Raw genomic sequence first — 24,876 nt, 5'->3', positions numbered from 1 at the left:
CTTTCTACAGTAGAGTTACATTCTACAAACGATAGTAACTAAGATGTAAAGGTTAGAGGACTTCCGCAATGTGAACGTGGCAACAATTTGTCAATCGTCACTCAGCTAGTCACCGTGCCCTTTTACAGATTGACATGCCCAATACTCAATTGAGAGTTCAAAGACAACAAGAATTGTTCATTTGAGGAAGATGCAGCACACCGATCCAAGAAGGACAGGGACAAGCAGAGGACATGCAAGTCTTTGTCCGATGACTGAAACTTTCATCATACCCGAGGCACTTGAGATCTGGCGCTTGCTCAGCAACCTCGGAACCATGCAAACCCCTTCCATATGGGAATTTCATCGCAATACCGGAAAGCCCGCTACCCTTTGTAGGACTTGAATGCGGTTTGCGAAGTATTCTATCGGCGACCGAGGGTGTCATAGGCGAATAATCGCATCGATGACCGAGTCTAGGCATTACCACCGCATGCTATCGAGTTACAACAATGAGGCGATGCTCGAAATATCCCGCGATCACGACGGTTCTGGCGAGTAATATTTGTCATCACCTGGTTTCACTCGTATTACTGACTATACAGAATAGGTCATCAGAGACACTTGTGCGATCAGGTGGAAGGATCTTGCCAACCTCAGTCATGCTCTCGGGACACAAGCACAGTAAATCCGCTTCAGCCTTGATGGCACAACCCATCTGCGAGCCTCATTTTGTGGTTGGTGTTGAAATGCGGTTCCATCGAAATGTTCTCATCTTTAGAGAAGTATAAATGCATTGGCAATCTTCGTTGCTTTCGGACAATTGAGCAAGACAATTTTCCCTTCTTATCCAATGAACATGGGAGCCCAGCCAGAAAATGAGTCTTTTGAGATGGCGAACCGACCAGTATCACCTCTCAGCTTAGTCGCAGAAGAAGATGACCCTGAGTCTGCCGACACCGGTGCATTAGGAACTCCCAAGCCCGAAGATACTCAACACGGCACTCAATCGGACCACGATGGACTGCTAGCACCAAGTCGAGAGGATAAGATTATAGAGGACCTCACGTCAGTACACACGGACTGTCCCCTCAACAGACATGTTCTATACTCCCTCATAACAATTGCGTTCATCGGCTCAGCTTCTCTCATCTCCAGTTGCTGGCTCATCGCATATATCCAAGTCAAGACAGACAGAAGCTACATAGCAGCCGTCATTGTTGGAGGCAAGCTCTCCTCTACTGAAGCCAAGCTCATCGACGCGGCTTTCTCCATCCTGGTGGCTCCAGCCGTCGTCGCAGTCGCCAATTGGCATATGTTCAAACTTGCTCGTCTTTCTGCTGTAAACGAGCATAGCGGAAGAAACTCAGCCGTGAGCATGAAGGTCCTCGTTGAAGTCGCCAGCACAGACTGGGGGTCCTTTAGCCCACTCAAGTTCTGGACTTTCGTCCGTTCAAGAAGGCCTCGCGTGATCTCCTTGGGAATGATCGCTGTTCTCTCAGCCCTGAGTTTCTCGTTGCTTGGCAATGCTGTGGCATATCAACAGGCCGGAGTGGATACATCTACGCAGGTGCTTGAATATCTGCATGATACACATTCGGTGCTGCCGGGAGGCTCACGCCCAATACCACTGGACGACCAGTCAATCCGGCAACAGGTTTCGGCAAGACTTCAGGATAGGCTTTCACGCCTACAGCAAGGGATGCTCAAGCCATCTATAACAGGACTGGTGAGCGTCAATGTCTCGGATCAATCACGTTCGTCCCTTTCTCCTGCCGTCATGCAACTATATCATGCCTCAGTCTATCGACTGAAAATGATTTGCAGTCCCTCTCATCTTCGAGACGTATCAATGATGCTGCCAGACAAACGTAACCAGCATCTCAGGTTTGTCCTTGAGGAAACAGCTTCAGTATTCGGCTCAGAGTCAATCACATACGAAGCATCGCTCGGCAAAGACCAAATCGATATATCAGATATAGTACTGAATGGAAAGAGAGACACGTATCCACTCATTGCCTTCAATGAGACTGCTCTTTGGATCGGGGTTATGAATTCCGGGTACGATGATGCCCCAGTGGTTACTACAGAGCGATGGGGTAGCTTGATACCTTTTGCCAAAGGTTTGCCCGGTACTGAGCATCGACAAACAAATCACAGCCTGACATTTTCAGGTTTGACATGCCGTTTAAATAGATCCACTGGATGGGCTGATGTCAAAGTGAACGGGAGCGACTGGTCGATGATTGAGAACACTGTTGTCGATGAGAAGCCTGATACAGGGCACGATATTCCGGTGCTGAGCTTAACGCCACGTACTGATACCTTTGACGATAGGCGTGATGGCAGACCGTCCGGGCTCGGCGGACACTTACTTCGAGCGGCACTTGGAGCGGTGACGGAAGGAAGTCGACAGATTTGGGACCTGGAAACCCTTGCCGATGCTTTCCTATGGTACGAAATAGAGGCCCGTCAAGTACTCCTTGACAATGACCAAACGGTAATGGCTGAGAGATATCAAGTCCAGTCCAACATCGATGAATACGCAATGACATTTGTTCCATGGATTCTCATGTTCGGACTTGGGACGCTAGGAGCCGCATGCACGTTGACGATCGGGCTCACACTCGATTCTTGGAGGGTATACTCGCTTAGAACTGGGAGAATGCTGGATTCAATCCGATTGACAGCTGACGTTGGAGTGGCTTTGGACAAGCAGGTGTTTGAAGAGTGCTCAACATGGCACGCCACGAGGCTGAACAAGTGCGCCGACGAGGCTCGGTTCCAGTACGAGCCTGATGCCCGTTTGGATAGTGCGACTGGTATTTATACTCTAGGAATCCGCCTTCGACAAATCTCGCGACCGCATGACTGACAATTGTCACCAGTTGGGGGGTTCCGATAGATTGTCGACGGGGTAGTGTTTACGCAGTTCCCAAATTGAACAACCATGCATTTTGTGCAATCTTTTATCCTTCGTGCCTCAATGATAAGCCATTATCCAACTACCGACCATATGGCGACGCCCAGACCTCATCAATCTCAGAACACCACGCCAGCTCGTGTAAGACGAGGTGTTGATCCAGGCATTAACAGTGAAACATGGCAAGCAGCGATTGGAACGTCTTCGTATCTCAACAGTAGCTGTGTTCCCATCGGTGTAGAAAAGCGGTGGATGTTTGAGACACCTTAGGATAGAGACGTACAGATCATAATATTGCCCTACCAATTTGCGAAGATGCGGTGACCTAGCCTGTCAGTCGAGGTGGACTGGGATTTCTCTCAAAGATGCTTGCACTGAGATAAGATCAGACTTTTTGTTTAGTAAAGATAGCAGAATGTTGCACCGCGCTTCCGTATTGTACAGTATATAGGTAAACTCCTTTGATGTTACAATGGTACCTCTGTCGTCAGTCATGATGCCGAGCCAGGCTGCCGAGAGCAAACATCCCCACTAGAACCATCCGCGGCCTTCCTTTTTCCGTTTGTCGGTCTATGGGAGTGATGAGTATCGGGTATTCTCTTCAGCTGTAGCATCGTGTATATATAACGTACCCATGCTTGTTTGCAATCGCGATATGCCCTGCTCGAGCGTCAGCACCCTGCCCCGATTGCTCCATCCAAAGCAACATACTGGAAATACTCTCCACACATATTCTTATCGCCTCCGTTCCTGAACAAGCATCTATAGCTCCTTTGCGCCGCCTCTTGGCATGGGTCGTAGAACTCGCTCTTCGATTTCCTACGCCTCGTCAGTGTCGCGATCGTTGACGGGTGGGGCTATCGCTGACGTTTCGAACTTCCGGCGTTTGTCTTCGTTCCATGCTTGGTTATCGGTATCGCTTGACTTCGGAGGCTCCGTGGCCTCAGTAGTGTCTTTTGGTGAAGAGGACATGGCGGCGACGTTTGGGGGTAAACGATGGAGTCTTGGAATTCGCAGTATGGTTAAGATGATTCAAGCCGACAACGTTAAGGCGGGGCCGAACGGTTCCCAAAGCGGGTTAGTGGTGATCGCCAATCCGTTTTGAACGGATTTAGAGAGAGTTTACAAAAGCCGAATCTCATAAATGCCAATTGTAAAACTACGTTACAAGAAGTAGATTGGAGATCTATTCGCCTCCAGTGTCGTAGTTACAGAAGACAATTAAACCAGCAAATGCATCGTTGTGTATGCCTGGATATTGTTTCACTGTCTCGTGATGTCATATTTATGGATCGCTTAGACTACCCTGAAGCCTACTCATTAGACTAGGTATTGGGCTGCTCAGAGATCGTTCCTCTTCGACGAATTTTATGTTACAAAAAGGTTTATGTCTATGTTTCATAAGACTGTATCGAAGACTGTATCGAAATTTTAGGTTGTGAATAGATTTGGTTATAGATCAAGAGGCCAAAAATCGTCGCGATACAGAGTAGAAATGCCCACCGCATTATTAACAAGTACTTATAGTTTGGAGTAAAAAAGCGCTAGGTAGGCATGATTAAAGTATTGCACACAGGAGCCCAGGGATTTGCATTATATATACTCAAGGCTGTAGGCGCTGTTTGAAACGAGATCTACCAGAAGTCATCCTCATACCAGGCTTTCCCATCCCGTCTCGTGCTCTCTCTGAGTCCGTCCCTCGCCTTTTGTATTTTCCTCGTCGTCTCTTGACTGCAGCATAGTCCCACGTCGAATTCTTTTAGATCATTGTCACCCATGGTCGCCAATGCAGCTAGACCGAGATACGAGTGGTACATATCCGGAGGCCCTCCAACGGACTTGGAGAAGCCGCCAATGGGATGCTGTGTGATATCAAGAAGATAGCGTCGCGAAGGAATGACGTTGATGATGTTAGAATTCCCTAGCATCTGGAAGACGAGTAAGTCCTGTGCTCTGTTCAAGGAGACATGGGAAACTTACTTTAAGCGTACCGCCAACCCACCAACAGTAGCACGTATCGGCCTTCTTGTTCCATCGACCGTTGAATCCGATGTGACCAAGATCGAGCTCACCGGCCTTTGACTCGAAAAAGTTTTCCTCAACTTCATCCTTCTCCTCTTCCTTGGCGAGGTAGGCGAAGGGGCGGGAGGCGAGAAAGTGTAGGAGCCCATCACGATTCGGGACGCCCCGTTTCAGTGCCTCTTCGGGAGGATGCGGTGTTGTCGAGTCTAGTGGCCTGTCTAAAAGTGACAGCGCACCTATCGCGCAGTATGCATATCCAGCTAGATAGGTGAGTTATGCGAGTATACAATGAGTCAAGGGACCATACCATGGGATTCGTGCTGCGACGATTCTGCCACTCCACCGTCATATGTCTAAGAGGTGTTAGTGAGACGGCATCGCTCAAGTAAGTACAACGTACCTGGCCTCTGTTAATGTGAGCAATCATTTCATCAATGTTCAAATCCTCCACCCAGCCCTCATCGCCTTCCTTCACATCTCCTCTCAACATCCATCGAATACAGCTCGCTAGGTAGCTGTGTCTCATATCTCTGCCACCCAAAATCTTTCCATCCCAAAAGAATTGCCCGAAACTCCCATCCTTTCTCTGAAGCTTATTCAGCCACTTCAACAACCGTACTCTGTCCACCCCGCTGAAAGCTGATCTCGCTTCATCCTCACCATCGGCCGCCAGACCCAACAGTTCAAGCGCAAAAAAGGTAGCTGCGATATTTGCTGTGCCCTTGTATGCTTCTTGAGCTGGTAATGCGTGCGTTGGACTTCCACAAAAGCCACCTTCTGGATGCTGCAGACTGAGAACCCACCGACGGATAGCAGCACGTTCAGTAGGGGTGAGCGGAACAGAGAGAAGGTCAAGCGCCGAGATAGTGAAGCAAGCGAAAGTAAGGCGGGTCGAGTCGTAGGCTGTGTAAGCGGATGGGAGATATGTTTTATGACAGCGCTGCCAATATTTGATGTGCCGTTGCTTATCCAGCGAGGGATCACCCGTTTCCGACATTTCTGAAGAATAGACACCCGATTTTAACAGTCGTATGTTTTCCCGCTGTGTAGAGCGAATGTATTGGTTGAAATTGCTCAAAGTGAATGTAACGCTCGGTATGGTGCGTGCATGTCCGAGTCCTACCTTCCAACAAAGCTCACAGCTCGAGCTCGAGCTTGAGTGGGAAAGTGGAGTCAAATCCAAACAAGGGCATTGACGTTTCAGCCACAAGTACCGCCACAGTAAATGCTGTCCCGCGACGCCATGAGGCGCTCCTGCAATCGGATCCAATTCGCTAGCCGCGGTTAGCGGCCCGCAAATGCCCAGGGCATCATGCGCGGGTGACGCATGGCAGAACCCCTGGCTTGCTGCTAAGGTAAGGTAAGGTAGTTTTCACAACCTAACAACTGTTCAGCGTGACCTGGATGTTGATCAAGTGCTAATCAGTACGCCTTCCAGCTGGGTCTTTTGTTTTACATTCCTTTAAACACAAGATCGCTTCTTTTTGACCTCTTGAGCCCATCCTTTTCTGCTGCCAGTTTCCCCTTCTTTGCGACTGGCGAAAGCCTCATACTGCGACGCACACGACACGAACGAGCCAAGTACATCGAGACACCATCCCCAGAGGGAACCAAACGCAACCATGGCGCTCATATCTGCCAAAACGATCATAACATCCGTCTCCCTTTTCCATATTACCCTCGCATACTTCTTCATCACCAATCCAAGCTCCATCAATGAGCAAGCGCTGGTCTTCATGCTAGGAGAAAGCATGGGAATGGTGAGTCTCCCTCACAGCATGGCTGCTGGTCGCAACGTCTTCGAAGCCTGGTAAAGCTGACTCGACTCATGATGAAGCCTCTAGCAAGAGGGTTTGAACTGCAAAGTCCTCCACTCGCATTCCTCGCCGCTGTTCTCGTCTTCGTCGGCTTTAGTGATCTGGTATCCCTATCCATGCCAGATGAAGTCTGCCTGATATTCCACTGGGGTACACAAGGTTGGCATCCCATGCCCGAGTTCTACTTATGATCGCCGCTAATTGCCATTCAGCTCCCCTGCGATCGTTCCTCTCCCTCGGTTTCGTCGTCTACATATTCCTGTTTGGCCCATCGTCTCCCATGTACGACAAGTCCTCTCGCAGCCACCTGTCGCATCCGAGCTCGTATAACCCATCATATCGCCCTGCTGGCTGGGGCGGCGACATGCTAAAGAACCGCCTATTCTTCACATTCATCTTTATTGAAACAATGACATGGTTCTGGGTTTGGATCACGTTACGCGAAGAGCGAGAGGCAATACTGAACAAGAAGTCTCGAAGACGAAGCCACTCGCACTCTTTCTAGGAGATTGGCTGCTTTCACAAACATTTAGTACTACGGAGCAATTGTTGGAAGGTGTTCTTTGGACGAGACAACGAAATACTCGAAGGAATCAGATACTCAAAATTATTTGCGCGTCTCACGCAAGCGCTATGGAGCTTGCAGAAAGACCGAACAAGTCAAGAAACAAAGTGAATGACTGACAGATTCTCATCTAGAACAAGTTACCAAGACAAGCGAGACTGGCTGATTTTGCAAACGCATAAATAATAGTCTGTTAAGCTCTATCGTTCCATGATCGTATATGACAAAAAGAGGTATCCATAAGGGGCTATGCACCATTTGATGTTTCAACGAATGATGCCAAAGCTGAAGAATCGGAGACGAATAAAAACAGAAACAGAAACAGCATTGTACCGCAGAGCTTTTGGACCCTGTAATGAAGCGATTCCACCACTGTCGTCCAGGAGATTATCTAGTATAATTCGTCAAGTCGTTGAACTGCTTTCTAACGGAGAATTTTCATCAAGTCGCAGGTGCCTTCCCCGCAGTGGTCGTGGACGGGCCTTCTGACTTGTTTTGAATGATGATCGGCGCTGGTTCTAGGCTCGGCTGAGGCTCATTCTCTTCAAAGATCTGCTCCTCGATCCGCTCCCCCGGTCCACCTATTACCGGACTAAAAACATCAACTTCTTCGACATCGTCGTCGTCGTCTTCCGACCCCTCGTCTTCTTCCTGAATCGTGATTTCTCCAGATCGGCGTCCCAGGCCAGAGGCACTAGCGCTGCGGGAATGCGAACCGGAGCCACTGTTGCGTTGGCTTTGAGAGGGCCCACCAAAATTGTTTAGCGTCGGGCCCTTGAACAAATTCCGTTTCCGCTTGGCGAACATGATGCCTGATGCAAAAGGGTTAGGCGATCCTGGAGCTTGTGGGGGACCTTCGGATGGCATGCCTTCATTGAACATATTCAGAGTCGGCGGAGTCGCTCGCACGAGACGAATATTGGATGGGAAGGCATGCGACGTGGGTGTTGCTGGAAGCACCTTTACTGAGTGGTGTGGTGAATGTCCTCGCTGCAGAGGTGTCTTGGACATCGAAGTGGAGAATGAAGCAGCAGAGCTCGTAGACGACGCTTTGGAATGCGAGTGATGATGATGATGGATGGATCGAACAGAGGATACCGAGGATGATGTCGACTTTCGGCCCCGAAGCCCAGCTGATGACCGCCTGACAGTTGACCTCGGCGTAAGAGGAGAAGGGGACAATGACTGTCGTTTGTACGATGTTGCGATCCGAGGTGGCGGAATTGTTGGTGACGCTAGACTTCCAGATGCCGTTCGCTGGGTACTGCTCCCAGCCTGATAGGTCTTCTGGCCGTTAGCCACGACTCCCTTCGGCAGTGAAGCAGTTGGTTGTGTTCCTGGTGAGGTAGAGTTAGGATATTTGCTTGTCTGTGGTCGCGAACTCCCGTCTTTACTGCTGGCTGTGCTCCCCTCCTTCTTGTGCAGGTCAGGGGTGCTCTGGCTGGTTCGCCTGGCGTGGCCACGTCTCCTCCTTGTCGCACTTTCGACAAGCCAATGTGTCATATTCTTCCAGTGGGATATCAGCGGTTGACTAGGTCTCCTTTTTGGCCTCTCATGGCCGTTATGCTGATGATGCTCGTCACTAGCATTCGAAGCCAGTGCGTCCGAAGTCGTGACAAGGTGAAGAGTAGAGCCTCGAGACCGAGCACTGCGTATCAAACCCTCCTTAGGTGGTGGAATAGGCCTGCGCTGGCGAGATGTTGACACGGACCTTATCGAGTCTTTGTCAACAGGTGGCGGAGGATGATCGCCGTCTTCGTTCATTCCTCCGGAGTCCCTACCAACCTCTGGAAGCTGCGGAAGGTCTGTTACCACATAGTCGACGTAATGAGCGCTTCGTCGCTCGCTCCTCCCCCTGTTTCGGGAGTTTGACGGTTCAAGTCTCAAATGTCGCCCGGTGCCATTCGCCTCGTCAACTTCGTGTAGGATTGGAGCCATTCTTTCTAGCCGACTAGATGCCGCGGATAGTCGTCGAAGGCTGCGGCTGTCGATCTCTCTTTCTCTTCTCTTCTTCTCCCTGCGCTGCATCTTGCGTTGTTCCTTTTCTAATAACAGAGCCCACCAGCCAGCCAAAGCATCGCATTTCTGTGCCAACACGCTTTCGATCACTCCGTCAATATTGACACCAGAACTTCGCATTCTCTGTAAGCAATCCTTCTCTAAGGGGGTCGAGAAAGGGGGCGGTTGCTGGACATCTAGAATGGCTCTCTGTGTTGGGGCATGTTCAGCCAAGAATGAATTCGAAAGAATCTCGGGCAGCGATGGGCGTAACAATGGTCTTTTCGATAATAATGCCTTGATTAAAGGAATAGCCTCGGGGGGCATATTATCGGGAAACTTAGGATCCTCGCTCAGAATCTTGGTCCGGGTAATATTATCGTCATCGTCATCAAAGGGAAGTTCACCACACAGCAGTGCATAGAGGATGATGCCTAAACTCCAAACATCAACCTTTTCACCAGCGTACTTTTCGCCTTTGAGCATCTCGGGTGCAGAATAGCAGATGGTGCCGCAAAATGTTTGTAGGTGGTTCGTCCTCCCCTCGTACTCTCTTGTGAAACCGAAGTCGACCAGTTTGACGTTTTCGTGCTTGTCGAAGAGGATGTTCTCAAGCTTGAGGTCTCGATGGACACAAGACTGGTTGTGAACATAACTAACTGCGCCAACGAGCTGTGTGAAGATCTTTTGCACTTTCGAAACAGGTAGTGGACCGTGCTCGAGCAGGTGGTTGTAGAGTTCATCGCCTTGTGGAAGTTAGCAGGTTAGACACAGAAGAGGCAAGCAGATACTTACCAGAACAGTACTCCAGAACCATCCAGACCATGTTTTCAGTGACAATAACTTCGTATAATCTTGCTATATGTGGATGTATGAACTGCCGGTGATGGTGGATTTCTCGTGCAAGGTTCGAGTCGCCCTTGTTGGCAGACTTGAGAACGACCTTGTTCGGGTTAGCCATTGTTGAGGATAAGTCGGCATTGTGCTAGACTTGAAGTACCTTGGAGCCATTGGTCAGTTTATGCGACGCCAGGTAGACTTTTCCGAAAGATCCCTTCCCGATCAGTCTTCCAAGAGCGTAGTTGCCAACAGATTTGAGGTCATGGCTCGCGAATTCGCTACGAGCAGAGATTAGCAGGTCGGCATTTAGGAAGGCAAGGGATCGTACTCGAGAAGCTCCTGATACGAGCGAGCAAGCTATTGCGTGTTAAGATGTATGTTGAGGACGCAGTAGGGCTCACCCAATAGACATACCTTCGCCTTGCGCACAAGCTCCGCTTGTCCTTTCAGGGCCTGCATCCCTCCGCGCCGGATGCCGCCTGGCCGCGCCGCGAGGAGGGAGACCGAGTATGGGTCGTGTACGTTCGGTGAGGAACACGAAGCGATCGGCTTATGTCGAGAGGCAGCGGAAGATTGACGGGAAGGAGTCCCGTTGGCGGTAGCGTATCAATCGAGAACTGTAGTGGCACATGCAGGATAACCGAAGCTGCGAATCAAGTATGGTAAGGACAGACTCGTAAGGGGATCAATAGCCGTATTCTGAGGAGGTCATCAAGGATCGCGTATTATTAAAGTCGCTGCGTTCAATGAGGTCGTGATAAACGTTTCGTTTCGTTTCGTTCGCTGCTCAATCATTTGGTTGCGGTGAGACACGGGGACGGCCAACGGAGTCAAATCAATTCGCAAGTCGTTAAACTATGCACCGTCGCGACGACGGAGAGAGGTTCCAGGATGTAGTCGAGGGAATAGCACGAGAAATAAACATAAACAAGCGGGGAGAAGGGGAAAAAGAGACTCTTGCAGGTGAGGTGATGTGACAACTGTTGTTGTACGGAGCAAGTTAAGGTTTGGGGAAATATTTTGGGAGCTGGAGATTGGATGTTGGTTGGAGCAGGGGTACTTGTGACGCCAGCATCAGTTCACCAGCCAGCAAGTACCTTACCCAGACGTTAACATGAGTTAGCGGCCCCCCAAATTGCTATTCAAGGGCGCGCGGGCGAGGAAAAGCCCGACTATCGGTGCAACGCCAAAATGAAGATCATTATTTTTGGCCTTTTTAGTCCTTTATTATCCGTATAATCGAATAATTCATCGTGATCTCAGACACAAGAATTATCCGCACGATGCGACATACTTCTCGTCCAACGGTCAACTCCTTGAAGCGGATAGCTACGACCTTGGACCAGGGGGATAAGCATGAACAGGGGATTTCCATTCGTCTGAAGATGGGATTGAGGCCCTTTAATCAAAACATGCAGGGGACGTCACCGTGTCACGTAATTGGGTGCTTTTACAATGCGAGCATGTTTCTTTGCCATTGAAGACTTGAAACAATCCCTTCAAGAATAGCGGCTTGTCGTCGGTTTAATAGTGACATGATCCCCAACCAACCATCGAGTGTAACGAAGAAGCTTGTATCACCTGATCCACGTTCTGGATTTCTGGATTAACATCGATTCTGTCCTCATACTCGGGAATTACAGTCGATATAACGGATAGCGGATCATCACAATTGTCCATCATTTCACATACATCGATAGTATACTTCACACTTTACGTTGCAAGCTACTGGTACATCAATGAGCCTGCAGAAGTATCTATCAATAACTGAGCCTTCGTTCATCTTCGTGACTGTGTCAAGTCGCGTTTTTCACTGACTAAAGCTGCGCAAGATTAATCGCTTCACTCTCGGTGAATGTCTCAGGCCTTGAGGTAGGGATAACTGACGTCGATGACAGCCCTTGACATATCAATATAGTACGGAGTACTGCATTTACGTATATCAGTGACATGACATGGCCGAGACCCGGGTATCGCTAGTAACAATCCGACGGACGAAGCTAGATAGGCGATCATGCTAGTCTCCGTGTGGCAAGACTGGGCTGTTCACCACGCAGTGACAACTTCGGAGCCATTTATCTTAGCCATGGCACGATGACGTTTGGCATAAACTACCGGTCACTTGGCTACGTATGAATCTGTGTCCTTTCTTCTTGGTCTCAACTCATATGAAGCGTGCCGAAAGACCTGTAGCGGATCACACCAACGGGCCACGGGAGCGGTTCCAGTCCACAGCGGAACGCCTCTCAAAATGTTAAGCACTGAGAGAGCATGACAAACCCACCATTGGATAGCAGATAACTCCGACTGGCCATTTGTAATGTCTGGATAGTATCGGAGTGGCTCCTCAGTTGCCGCTCCTCTGAGTTTTGGCCGCAGAAAAGTCGTTGCGCCGATGGAACTCAAATCAAGACTGGTATGCAAAAGATGATCGAAAATGGGGTTATGGACAAAGGCACCCACACCAACTGTCAGACCACAAGCGCATCGTCGCAATAAGGTTTCCTGGGCTTTCGATTTTGGCGCAGCCAAGCGCAGCCATCATGCGACCGCGGGTGCCTGCGCCAGTAGCGCCTATCCACGACCCGGGTTTAAGGTTTCTGAAGCTATCCAGACTCGGCCAGACAGCTTCAATAAAGCTTAGTCTCTCATCCTCGCGACTCATCAGAGGCTACCGCTGGAATGCGGACTATCAAAACCAAGGAATTCAGAATGCCTGTCCACTGTCGACCCCATTGGTGACATTGTATCTCATACTGCCACGCGTGATTTTTCATGTTTCCTTGATTGAGGCTCAAGTGCACCCAAAAAGGGTATAATCCGAATGCCTTCCCGTTGGCAAACTCAGTTTATCAGGGCGTTGTTCCTGGCTAAGTTTTGCTCTGAGCGTTATATTTGAGACGATCATGTCCTGATCAGTTCTATCCCAGGAGTCATCTCAAACCTCAATACTATTGTCTCATGGGTGTTGAACAAGGCCTTGCCAATATTATTCCCTTGTTCCACTTCATCCACTACCTGTACATTCAAGATGGTCAACCAGACGAATAGCTTCCTCAGCCTGTTGGCTCTTGCAGCCTTGGTCGAGGGATACTGGCGCATGTCGTGCAGTATCATACAGACTGGCCGAGTTGATCCCATCATTGCCCCTGGAACCTTCTCAGCACACGTCCACAAGGTCTCTGGGGCAAGCAACATTAACATTGACTCCACCTTTGACAGCCTTCAGGCCTCAAGGTGTACTTCCTGCGAGGTCCAGGACGATAAATCGGCCTACTGGACACCCCAGCTCTTCTACCAGCACGCGAATGGGAGCTTCCAGATGGTCCCTAACGGCGGGACGGTGATATACTATCTCGGGCGTGGAGAGAACAAGACAAACATCGAGCCATTCCCTCCCGGATTCCAGATGCTATCTGGAGACAATTTTGCTCGGTCTTATGATTCGAAGACAAAAACATACAGTAATTCAAGATACTCGGGCCGCCCTGTTGCCGATCGAGTCAGTTTCGCATGCCTGGATAGCTCAGGGCCTTCAAAGGAGCGTAACTATATGTGGAAGACAGATTGCGACAACGGTATGCGAGCACAGATCCATTTCCAATCATGTTGGAATGGACAGGATTACCAGTCTGATCAAAGTCACGTCGCCTACATGTCCTCAATAGACAATGGCATCTGCCCCCCGAGCCATCCACGCCAGCTCCCTCATCTGTTCTTCGAGGTCATCTATGGAGTCAACAACATCGACAAAAGCAAAGGCGGTCGATTCGTATTTGCAAATGGAGACACTACTGGCTATGCGTTTCACGGCGACTTCCTGAACGGCTGGAATCCGACTGTTCTTGCGACTGCTATCAAGAAATGCATCAACAATGATAGCATCGGAGGAGCAATTTCCAAATGCCCAATCCTGGCCGCCTCACAAACGCCATACTTTAGTGACAATTGTCCAGAGATGGCACCCCTGATTGATGAACCCATTCGAGGCATGCTTGACGCTCTTCCTGGATGCAATAAACCCTTCGGTGGCCCTGGTAGAGCGACGCCGCCAGTATGCGACGCCAAGCCTGCCATCAACAACCTTGGAGACGCTGGCATCGGATCTATCTTTGATCCTGCTATCGGGGATAAGGTTGGCTCCTGGTCTTATGTTGGCTGCGCTCCTGAAGGCAGTCGCAGCAGAACATTGAACAAGTTTGCTATGGCATCAAATAGTATGTCTATCGAGTATTGCACATCGGCCTGCAAAGCAAAGGGCTACCCACTCGCTGGAATGGAGAACGGCCGGGAGTGTTATTGTGCCGGATCGCTCACATCGGGGGCCTCATACACCAAGGCTTCAGTATGCACGTCATCAAGAAAGATGAGTTGTGTAGGAAACACAACACAGTATTGTGGAGGACCCGACTTTCTCACAGTATGGAATGATACCTCATACACACCGCCCGCAGAGCTCGTTGTCGGTCAGACTCAAATCTCCAAAGGTATGGCTACATATTATGGATGCTACGCTGAGGGCAACACTGGTAGAGCGCTCTCATCTGACAGCACGGCGGACACGACTGGCATGACAAACGAAAAGTGCGTTGCGTTCTGTCAGGCTGGCGGCTATAAATATGCCGGCACGGAATACTCCCAGGAATGCTACTGTGGCAACGATATCGTCAACGGAGGCTCCAACATAACCGATATATCTCAGTGTTCGATGCAGTGCAAAGGGAACATATTCAGCTACTGTGGTGCAGGCAACCGATTGAGTGTGTGGAAGATCAAGCAACCTGATCAACCAACAGGACCCATCACTGCACTCGATGGTGCTGCCGTATGGAAAGGCTGCTACACGGATGGAGGGTCAGGGGGGCGGACACTTCCTAGTGCCACCTTTACAGGCTCTGCCGTCTCTCTCGATACCTGCTTTTCGTTCTGCAGCAAACTCAACTACCCCCTATTTGGAATGGAATATGGACGGGAGTGTTACTGCGGCTACTCACCCAAGACGCAGGCTACTGTTGCACCAGATGGCGACTGCAGAATGCCATGTGCGGGAAACTCGTCCCAGAAGTGTGGTGCCGGTAATCGCATATCCATTTGGAACAACACACTTTATACTCCTACTGTCAACCTAGAGGCCCTCAACACCCCACCAAAACACCTTGGTTGCTATACGGAAGGGAAAGGCGCCCGCGCCTTGGGAGGTGCCAAGACCACAAATAAGAAGATGACTCTCAGTGTTTGCTCAAACTTTTGTTCTAGCAAAGGATTCGCTTACCTGGGACTCGAGAACGGAGAGGACTGTTACTGCAGTGGGAAGGGCCCCTCTAATGGTAGTGTTGAAGTTCCAGCATCGCAGTGTAATGTTGTCTGCAAGGGAAACAAGTCCCAAAAGTGCGGTGCAAGTAAGAAGTTGAACGTCTACCGTCTCGCCAGAGTCTCAAAGACTAAAACCACAAAAAGATCTTCCGTGAGAAGACAAATAGAGGAAGAGAGAGGAGCCCCTTGAAGGGGATATGAATTATTTTATTTAATGTACTTACATGACCACGTTGCACGATTAATACAACCTATTTATTAAATATAGTCTCAACTTCTGGATGAAGGAGGATGGTCGCGTCGTGGAATTTCGTGATATTACTGGCATAATTTTGAGCAGCTTACGGATTACCAAGTAACGTCATCGCTACCGTTCGCATAATCATCGTGTCTGATGTGTTTGTCTTACGACGATTCGTCGATATATTGAATGAGGCTGACCAGCCAAAGGAAGTATCAAACACGAGATTCCAGCAATCTCCATTCATACACGACACAAATAGCTATTTAGACATTATGCATGCGAGAATAGCCGCCATATAATGAAGCTTGATTGCGATCGTTTTGCTGTATACGGAGTGTAAGAATGGCCCATGTGCGTAGCCAGATAGTGTCACTCACTAACATAGAAGCCAACGATCTCGCCGGCTAATGATCATAACAGCATAAAGAAGAAGAAACATAAAATAGGTCTTACTAGGATCATTATAGTTGGCTTCTATCGTCCTTCAGGAGCGTCTGCTTTGTTAACCGAGGTTGAAGATGCCGACTTGAAGACGACAACAGTAATATTTTCCTGAGGGCATCTAAACCTATGCCAACAATTTCCGCCACGGCTGTCGCTACAACCACAAGATGTACCAAATAGACTCAAGGCTACCTATATACCTATGCCTGAAATGACCAAACGAAGGTACGATCCAAAGTCAATGCCCAAAATGATAACATCATTCCCCGACGACGAGGCCTGGTTTGTATGCCCAAGTCAATAAGATGGGCCAAGACTAGGATCGCATTTCAGTGGCTAACGTGAACAAAGACGACCCAATGTCTTACAGTAGCAAAAAGCAGATTGGAACATCTTTCAACTGTGCAAGGATCCGTGACCATATCAAAGGGTGTACACACGTCGGATGTTGAAGGAGGAGGAGTCGAACACGGAAGAGACTCTCTACTACATATCTCTATAGAAGCCAACGCATCTCAGGATATTCACAATAGATAGATATACTCAGTGAAAGTGATAAAAGATTGAGCTCTATGATTGATCAAGCTATAGCTAGATTTGACTATACCACTAGAATCGAGGATTAGACCAACATAAAAGTCAAACAGTATCACAATAAGGAAACAACAGGGGGAAGGAGTATAATATAACATAAGTGTCTACAGAATAGTCCACTGACCGGGAGCAGAATATTGGCTAGACATTGTTCAAAAGCAAGCACCTTAATGACAGTTTGAACCATCGTCAAAGTGACGTCTCACGTCACTGCTTCCGAAAAATGAATCTTGAAACTATTTTCACTCTCTAGTCACAATGAATATCGATGAGCCAGTGAGTGCACGCGGGCTTGAGTTTGATGGCGAGCGGGACTCAATCTTGGCGTGGGTAGTCGTCCCAAAGAGACCCAAGAGATTTCTATTAGTGTCGAAGTAGTAGGCAACTATTCTGTCCTGCTCCCCCATGTATTAAATACACATCCCTCCCATTCATAGCGCTGTCTTCAGGCTTAATCTCAAGCAACAACGAAGCTCCCTGCCCCATTCATGCCCTGTCAGATCAGCCCCTGTTCCTCCAACGCGTGTTTCAAAGCGGCCATCTTGTTCAGCAGGAGAATGAAGCTATCGAGCTGGTCGCGCATTGTTGCGAGTCGTTGCATTTGCTGTACGTGAAGTTCTTTGTCGAACTTCCAGATGATGTTCTTGAGTGATGCCAGGGCTTGGGTGTCATCGCCAGTGTAGCAAGAGATATGGCCCAGAAACCGGGCATAACTGAACCGTATTTCCTGAGCATGTTCGACGTCGGCGTCGGTGATGGATGCGACAGTGTTCTTGAGATTGTTTCGTATAAGACGGAACGAGTGAATATGCTGCTGGGCCTGAGAGAAATGCGACTCAGAGCCAGGTACACCGTGAAGGTGCATGGTCATCACCTCAAGCTCGTCAATGTTTTGATCTAAGGAGTCGAAGACCTGTTTGATATCCAACGCCTCATCGAGTTGGCTCTGTTGGGCTCGGCGGTTGTGCTCTGTCATCTCAAACACAGCAAGCGCGGCTTCGTGGAGAGAAGGAGAGATTCGCAGTGCGTTGGTAGGAGACATGATTGTTGTGTACAGCTAGATGTCTTGAGTTTCTCGCCAGGTTAGTAGATTCTTTCGTTCGCAATGAGAAGAAGCTTACTTCTGAGGAGAGTGAAAGTGATTTGAGAGATTGAAATGTGAGCAGAGAAAAATGTTAAAGGAAGAATAAGTTACGTCACAAGACGAAAACTTGTGTAACCGGCTTAACACTGCACACAAGTGCTACCAGACGCCTAGCCCTATCGGCCTCAATTACTTTCCAACTTTAACTATTGACTGAACGAAGCATTTGTTTGTTCTCTGCTTCTATCTCATGGACTGGGCTCAGGATTGTGTATCCCGAGTCTGTATAAAGCAGGTTCATGAACATGGCGAGAATAATCTCAACAACCTAACCTATGGTTTCACCGAACGCAGTAATTTGAACGAACTTTGCAAACAGAGTCAGGGGCTTGAATACCGCCTCGATTCAGAAGTCTGATCTTTGAATAAGGTATATAATAGTCGAAGGGGGAAGGCCCGCTTTCATAGTATCAGAGCAACCAGCAGGACTTCTGGGACCGGAAGAACTTTGATGACTGGCCCAACCACTACAGTCTCATCCATTGTGACGCCCTATCTCGTTTTGATGTCAAAAAGCATCCATAAGTCTGTATAGGTAAAGAAGCTCAGATCATGTTAATTATGCGTAAGCCAAGTGCATTGCAAAAAGTCTATTCCTATAGTTCACATCACATGGACAACCTCACTATCGCAACCGTTCACAGCCATATATACCTGCAGTCTGCTTCGATTTTCAGAAATGTTCTCAGTCGTGCAAGCGTATTAACAGGAGTTCGAAATCACATGCCTTATGAATATATCTGCATATCTAGAGATATGACTAGTGAATTATATAGTAGCCATTATGCTGCCCCATTCGCGCAGTATCTCGAGTTTGTTATCTCGATAAATATCGAGACCGGCATCGTGATTTCGAAATAGCTCGCTTCACTGCCACAGATAGTCTGGCTTCGGTTTCTTAGTCAAAGGTAACTATTAAATGTAGAGCAATATTGCTTCAGAACATATGTACGGAACTCTCAACAGTAACCAGACACATGTGGAATCAACTCGCTGACGTGCTACTTGAACCACGATAACTTATTACATTCTCTGAGAGAATTCTTGAGCACAAAGGTACTCTAAGGCTTGGTTTGCACATGAGGTGCTGCAGACATTCACCTATGGAAAACAGATTGCGAAACAAACATCTGACTTAAGGGGCAGCCGATCATCACAGCATCAGTACACGCTTCACAGAAACAATTGAGATGATACCCAGCCGCTGGAGGCATGTCAGGTTTAGGTACCGTTCGTATTCGAGAGTGCGCAGTTGCTGATAATATGACAGACGAGGCTGGTATCCAAGCCGCCCGAGCAACTCTCTTGAATATGGTGTTTCATATAAAGAACAGGAAACTAGTAATTGGAGAATACCACAATTAATAGCTTGCTAATACACATCCTCGCTACAGGAGTCAAAAGAACTCGGAGAAATGCCAATAAGGTGACTATGGCAACTCGTTAAACTTCATCAATATCTTATACTCGGCAAAATCTCGAGTATGTCACTCTTCGGGGTGGACATAAATGTCCCATCAAGGCCGAAAATCCACCATCATGACTTGCCACTCATATGCATGATCTGTCTCTTGGCTCTTTCAATGAGAACGCTGTTGCATCTGCACTTTGCATCTCAACATTGGCTTTGATTAGTCTCGATCCCCGTATTCCGAAGTCGATCCAGGGAAGGATACAACCTTCCTTCCTTATACCAAAAGTTGTAGATATAAGAAAATGCCAAGGTGCTTGTCCGTTCCAGTATGTATATTCACCATTGCCAGCTCATACTGTGCGAACGCCGCGTATTAACGCGCCAGTAGTTAGAAAAAGGATGCATTCCTGCTATATTCTGTTCTCGTTGAGTATCGGTAATGATATGAACTGGAGAATATATGCTCGTTGTAGTAGTGTAAGTAGACAGTGGTGAGGGATAGAATTTTGGGCGAGCATACTCAGCTGGTTCTTCTTGTCTAACGGACACGCATAGACTGAGCTTTGTTCTGAACTTCTGATACATCTCAACAGGTATGTTGCCCACTTCTCTCGAAGAGATCCTTTATACATGTCTGTGTAGCAATTACTCACCTTACTGCCACTATATGTGTCTATATAGCGAACTCCGTAGACCATCAGTGAAGAGGCACTACTTTGCTTTGTGATGGACGGGCTTGAATGTATATGAGTTTCTTGCCTCGTCGGGGCACCATGTGGACTGTTTTTTTTTTTTCGAATTACTCTTTTGGCAAAAGTATGTTGCCAAGAGAGCTTGACTAGTATACTTGAGCTCGAAAGGCCGGACGGTATATTACTCACCCATGGATTGCGTGTTAGTCACATATTCTAGAAGCGCTCCTACATCTCTAAAGCTTTTCGCAAGCCCCTATTCAGTCTCTTTGAGTAATAAACATGAACGTATAGTGACGTCGGCGGTTGGGGGCTTTCTATGATCTTTAGCCTAGGGACACTCGTCGCCAACTCAGGACATTCATCCGGGCAATTGCCCAACTGTGCTGGCTTGAAATTATTCCCGTAGGATGAGAGAAATGCCATATGGCTCTGTTGTAAGCATTATTCCAGGAGTAATAGATCTGGAGATGGACTTCAGCGAGAATGTAGAGTACGCTGCTTGAAGAAGAAGCACAAGCCAGATAAGACTTATGTACTCCAGCTCTCTGGGTCATCTTATGAGACAAAATACAACTGTGTTCTGGCAATTGGCTCGAGAACATCGTAGTATAAGCTTCCTGCCAGTCCATCATGAACCTCGGTGGAAGAAGAGGTGGGGGGTATTTGGCATCATCCCCAGGGGACTTGAGACTAGGAACAAGCCTGGCTGTGGATCAAGGCATGATTTGAGCAAGCAAAGTCTTGCATATTCAACGTAATGCCCAGAACATCCGACTCACCGACGCCAAGAACGTTGACATTTTGGCAGCCAAGCTGGCAATCCGGCTCCTTCAGTCTTGGGGTAGTTTGGGGGATTGGGGGATCTTCGGAGATGAGCCAGTAGCAAGGGGGAACTTAAAATCATGGCGATGGTGCCCATTGGCCAATTCGCGGAGAAAGGGTTATTGAATCCTACCCCGCAATTTAAGTCAACGGCATCGTGGGGTAAAAGCGCGTGGTTTGGGAACGATACCGATCGGTGCTGGTGGATCTCACCTGAACTTTGCCAGAATACCCGATACAGTTGTTCCACCAATAAAATGCGCACCATGAAAGACATCGAAAGTCCTGGTATAATTAATATAAAGACGTGAGTTATGGCATTGCCAAAATGTCTTGCCATCAGCGACTCATTCCATAGTCAACATGTTGTTCAATAACCTTCTCTCGGCGGTCGCCGTGTCCGCTCTTGTGTCGTCAGTCGTTGGCACCTCGTCACGCAACTCGGCGCTGCCAAAGAGACCTCATGTTGAGGCTGCCCCCTATGGCACAGGAAAAGCCTTTCCTGCTTCCCCAGCCCGATCCCGTAAGGACGTCTGTTATGTCAACGCGGGCAAGGGCAAGAATGTCGACGATGCTCCTCGCATTCTGAAAGCATTCAAGAAGTGTAACAAAGGAGGCACAATTGTTCTGGATCAAAAGTACAGCATTGCCTCGCCACTCGACTTGACCTGGCTGTCCCATGTCGATGTTATCATTACTGGAGAGGTCAACTTCAAGTCCGACCCGTACTACTGGGCAGACCACAGTTTCAAATATGACTTCCAGAACATGTCCTCGTTCTGGAAGATTGGTGGCAAGGACATCAATATTTATGGAGACCTGACAAAGGGGGCGTCTCTGCTTGATGGTCATGGGCAAGCTTACTGGGAAGAGATGGCTGTCAATAAGACTGTAAGTCATGATATATCCAAGAACTCCTCCGTTTACAGTCGATACTAATTGGTATAAAGCTACTGAGGCCAATCCTGTTGACAATTGAGGACGCACATGGTCTTACCATGTCAAACCTGCGAATGCGCAACCCACCCAATGTAAGTCTCAGTTACATCAAGTGTGCATAGTCCCAAACTCACATAAATTAGTGGTTCAACATTATCATCAACAGCACCGATGTTTTGATCAGTGACTTGGACCTCGAAGCCAAGAGTTTGAATGGTGTCAAAATCGCCAACTCTGATGGTTGGGACACATATCGCTCCGACCGCATTGTTATCCAAGACTCTGTCATCAACAACACAGACGGTACGTTCTCATTTCTGCAGGTCATGTTCATATTCTCACAGCAACAGATTGTGTATCCTTCAAGCCAAACAGTACGAACGTGGTTGTTCAGAACTTAGTGTGCAATGGCTCTCATGGCATCAGTGTTGGCTCCTTGGGCCAGTACAAGGGTGAGACCGATATCGTCGAGAATCTTTACATCTACAACATATCCATGTCCAATGCCAGCGATGGTGCTCGAATCAAGGTCTGGCCCGGCGTCGAGACTGCTTTCCAGAGTCTGTTGAACGGCGGCGGTGGTCTCGGCCGTGTCAGAAACGTGACATACGATACGTTCTACCATGAGAATAACGACAACGCTATTACCATTACTCAGTGTTACGGCCAGAAGAACCAGACTCTATGCAACGAGTTTCCGGTAAGTTTGCCTGACACAAATCAACTACCTGCACTGACAACCAATACTAGGCAAACTTGACTATTGAGGACATCACCATGAAGAACTTCTGGGGAACAGTCTCAACGAATTACGACCCACGAGCTGGATCTCTCGTTTGCAGTGCACCCGATGTAAGTGCCCAGTGCCGGAAACATAGTGGAATTGACTGACATCATGAAAGCGTTGCAGTAACATTGTGGCTGAAGACATCAGAGTCCAGGTTCCAAGCAAGAAGCCACCGGTCTACGACTGTCAGAACGTCGACACGAGCACCTTGGATATTACATGCCGAGACCCAACCAGTGCCAGGGACACAACAAATGGATAGGCATATAAGGCTCATAGACCTATAGAGATTCAAGATCTAACATATCGCACTTGACTACAGCTTTGCTCTCTTGACTGTATTCCTTGTGCACGTATTCATGGGCTTATTGATTGGCGTGCTGGCCATTGGCAGCCCACAATTCATGGCGTTTAGATAAGCGTTAAGATAAGAGATCGATCCTACGCTAATGTCGATTGAGTATGGTTGTGCTTACTATGTAGTATCGGTTGTTCTTTCGTATACTCAGCCCTACAAGGATGACGATGCCAGCAGAGTGTAGGGAGGACTGGAAGGATCCCTCACTCGGTCTTATATCAACGCGTACGCGCAGGTCAGATACTTTGTCTGACTTGACAAATCGTTTACATATACCATGATGGAAGAACATGAGGTTACCCCTTATCGTGGCGCGCCATTTCCAAAGAAATGGCGTCGAAACCATCCCCGTTCAAAGAACGGATGCCTCACATGTCGCACAAAACGTAAGAAGTGCGACGAGGTTAAACCTATATGCACAGCATGTGAGAGGTCACAACAAGATTGCCTCTGGCCAAACTTGGAAGAAAGCAAACTGCCCGACATGCAGCCCGGCAAGAACACAGCACAAGCTAGCAGTTCCATCCCACCACAAAACATCAGCCTTACAGCATATGGGGTTACCAACGTTCAATCAGCATTGAGAGCCGCAGCCACTTCATCCCCAAGAGCCGCTCCAGCATATGGAAATCTTGCCTATCTAAGCGACAACTCTCGGAGACTTTATCAGCACTATATAAACAACACAGCCGAGATGCTGACACGTGGACCGAGCCTGGATGGGAATCCGTTTATACAGTACTTGCTGCCACTGGCGTCACATGACCCACTGGTTCTCAACTGTGTCTTGGCTATTGGAGGAGCCCATGTTGTCATTAATGATACGTCCTCAAGTCATGAATCCGCTCGCGGCTTGGAGGTTGCTGCTCGTGGTCATTATGCCAACGTGCTAACTGGCGTACAGAGGCTGCTGTATTATCGAACTGGAAAGACATTTCACGCCCCAGAAGCTGACACACCACCGCCAACTCCATCTCGTGTCCTGCTTATTCTTTTGCTCCTCTGTGTCTTCGATGTAAGTAAAAGTGGAACACTCTGCAATACGCAAATGTTAACAGGACAATATCAGCACGTACAGGGCAGCTCTCGTAGCTCAATCTATCACCACCTCAAAGCCAGCAAAGAGTATATCACATTCCTCACAAGTGACACCAATAGTCCTGATGAGTTGCGGAACTTGAGAGGCTTTATCCTGGAGCTATACGCGTATCACACAATGAAGCTATCAATTACACCTCGAGGCCTTGCATCAAATGAGTTTGTCGACATCAACCCTGCTGTGCATTCGCTTGATGTTCTGAGTGGGTACAAATCTCGAGGATATCTGATTGGGTTTGGAAAGAAGTTATTCGAGTTGGTACCAAGGGTTGCGAGACTTGTTGAGGCCCGACGCAACGAAGAGCAGAACAACCCTCACATGCCGACAGCACTGACAAAAGAGTATGACTGTATGCTGCAAAGATTGCACAATGTTAGTGAAGCCGACGATGACAGCAATGGTCTCCGGCCTTACAAAGAGCGTGCCGGTGCAACAATGATTTACCAGAACGCGCTGATTGTGTATCTGCAATCGGCCTTTCATCAGAACATGCTCGCCAACCCGGAACTGATATTTGAGATTGAAGAACGTATTGACCAGATGATGCCCAACTTCTACACTCTCTTTGTCAGCGAATCACCATACAGACGCATGCTTCTTTGGCCAGGTGTTATTATGGGTTCTTGTGCACAAAGTGACAAGCACATTGCGGGTTTCCGGGCAGGATTCAAAGCGAGGGCATCAGGGACACCTGGGGCAGTCAAGACAGGGGCACGAATTGTAGAGCTTCTGTGGAATGACCCAGACCCGCGTGCATTTGGGCCGAGAGGATTGTCATATATCATGACCAAACATGGCATTAGCTGCAGTCTTTGCTAAGTATTCCAATAGATAAAAAGTAAAAATGCAGATCGCTGTCTACTTATCCCGCCCTGCACA

At 48.4% G+C, this 24,876-nt stretch overlaps 7 protein-coding genes across 7 annotated transcripts; 5 read left to right on the top strand and 2 right to left on the bottom strand.

Moving 5' to 3' along the window:
* Positions 1-832: 832 nt before the first annotated feature.
* On the top strand, positions 833-2,854 carry FTJAE_9524 (uncharacterized protein; the record flags this gene model as incomplete). The annotated part of the gene is made up of 1 exon (XM_037356453.1): positions 833-2,854. The coding sequence occupies one exon, from the start codon at positions 833-835 to the stop codon at positions 2,852-2,854; it is 2,022 nt and encodes a 673-aa protein (XP_037203361.1).
* A 3,692-nt stretch (positions 2,855-6,546) lies between these two features.
* FTJAE_9522 (uncharacterized protein) lies at positions 6,547-7,246 on the top strand (the record flags this gene model as incomplete). Its single annotated transcript, XM_037356452.1, has 3 exons — positions 6,547-6,684; positions 6,762-6,900; positions 6,954-7,246. The coding sequence occupies 3 exons, from the start codon at positions 6,547-6,549 to the stop codon at positions 7,244-7,246; spliced, it is 570 nt and encodes a 189-aa protein (XP_037203360.1).
* Positions 7,247-7,747: 501 nt separating this feature from the next.
* Positions 7,748-10,603, bottom strand: FTJAE_9521 (CAMK CAMKL kinase; the record flags this gene model as incomplete). The annotated part of the gene is made up of 5 exons (XM_037356451.1): positions 7,748-10,050; positions 10,100-10,247; positions 10,305-10,422; positions 10,473-10,501; positions 10,559-10,603. 5 exons carry the CDS (start codon positions 10,601-10,603, stop codon positions 7,748-7,750), a joined length of 2,643 nt encoding a protein of 880 aa, XP_037203359.1.
* A 2,572-nt stretch (positions 10,604-13,175) lies between these two features.
* FTJAE_9520 (fungistatic metabolite) lies at positions 13,176-15,647 on the top strand (the record flags this gene model as incomplete). The annotated part of the gene is made up of 1 exon (XM_037356450.1): positions 13,176-15,647. One exon carries the CDS (start codon positions 13,176-13,178, stop codon positions 15,645-15,647), a length of 2,472 nt encoding a protein of 823 aa, XP_037203358.1.
* A 1,588-nt stretch (positions 15,648-17,235) lies between these two features.
* On the bottom strand, positions 17,236-17,781 carry FTJAE_9519 (uncharacterized protein; the record flags this gene model as incomplete). Its single annotated transcript, XM_037356448.1, has 1 exon — positions 17,236-17,781. The coding sequence occupies one exon, from the start codon at positions 17,779-17,781 to the stop codon at positions 17,236-17,238; it is 546 nt and encodes a 181-aa protein (XP_037203357.1).
* Positions 17,782-21,177: 3,396 nt separating this feature from the next.
* Positions 21,178-22,802, top strand: FTJAE_9518 (exopolygalacturonase; the record flags this gene model as incomplete). Its single annotated transcript, XM_037356447.1, has 6 exons — positions 21,178-21,705; positions 21,765-21,845; positions 21,897-22,056; positions 22,104-22,453; positions 22,504-22,605; positions 22,656-22,802. 6 exons carry the CDS (start codon positions 21,178-21,180, stop codon positions 22,800-22,802), a joined length of 1,368 nt encoding a protein of 455 aa, XP_037203356.1.
* Positions 22,803-23,382: 580 nt separating this feature from the next.
* On the top strand, positions 23,383-24,816 carry FTJAE_9517 (transcriptional activator UGA3; the record flags this gene model as incomplete). Its single annotated transcript, XM_037356446.1, has 2 exons — positions 23,383-23,913; positions 23,968-24,816. 2 exons carry the CDS (start codon positions 23,383-23,385, stop codon positions 24,814-24,816), a joined length of 1,380 nt encoding a protein of 459 aa, XP_037203355.1.
* Between the last annotated feature and the right edge of the window lie 60 nt (positions 24,817-24,876).

The sequence above is a fragment of the Fusarium tjaetaba genome, assembly GCF_013396195.1.
Source record: "Fusarium tjaetaba strain NRRL 66243 chromosome Unknown NRRL66243_c0000217, whole genome shotgun sequence".
Taxonomy (NCBI): Eukaryota; Fungi; Ascomycota; class Sordariomycetes; order Hypocreales; family Nectriaceae; genus Fusarium; species Fusarium tjaetaba.
Note: the sequence above shows the minus strand (reverse complement) of the source record. Positions and strands in the feature narration are given on the sequence as shown.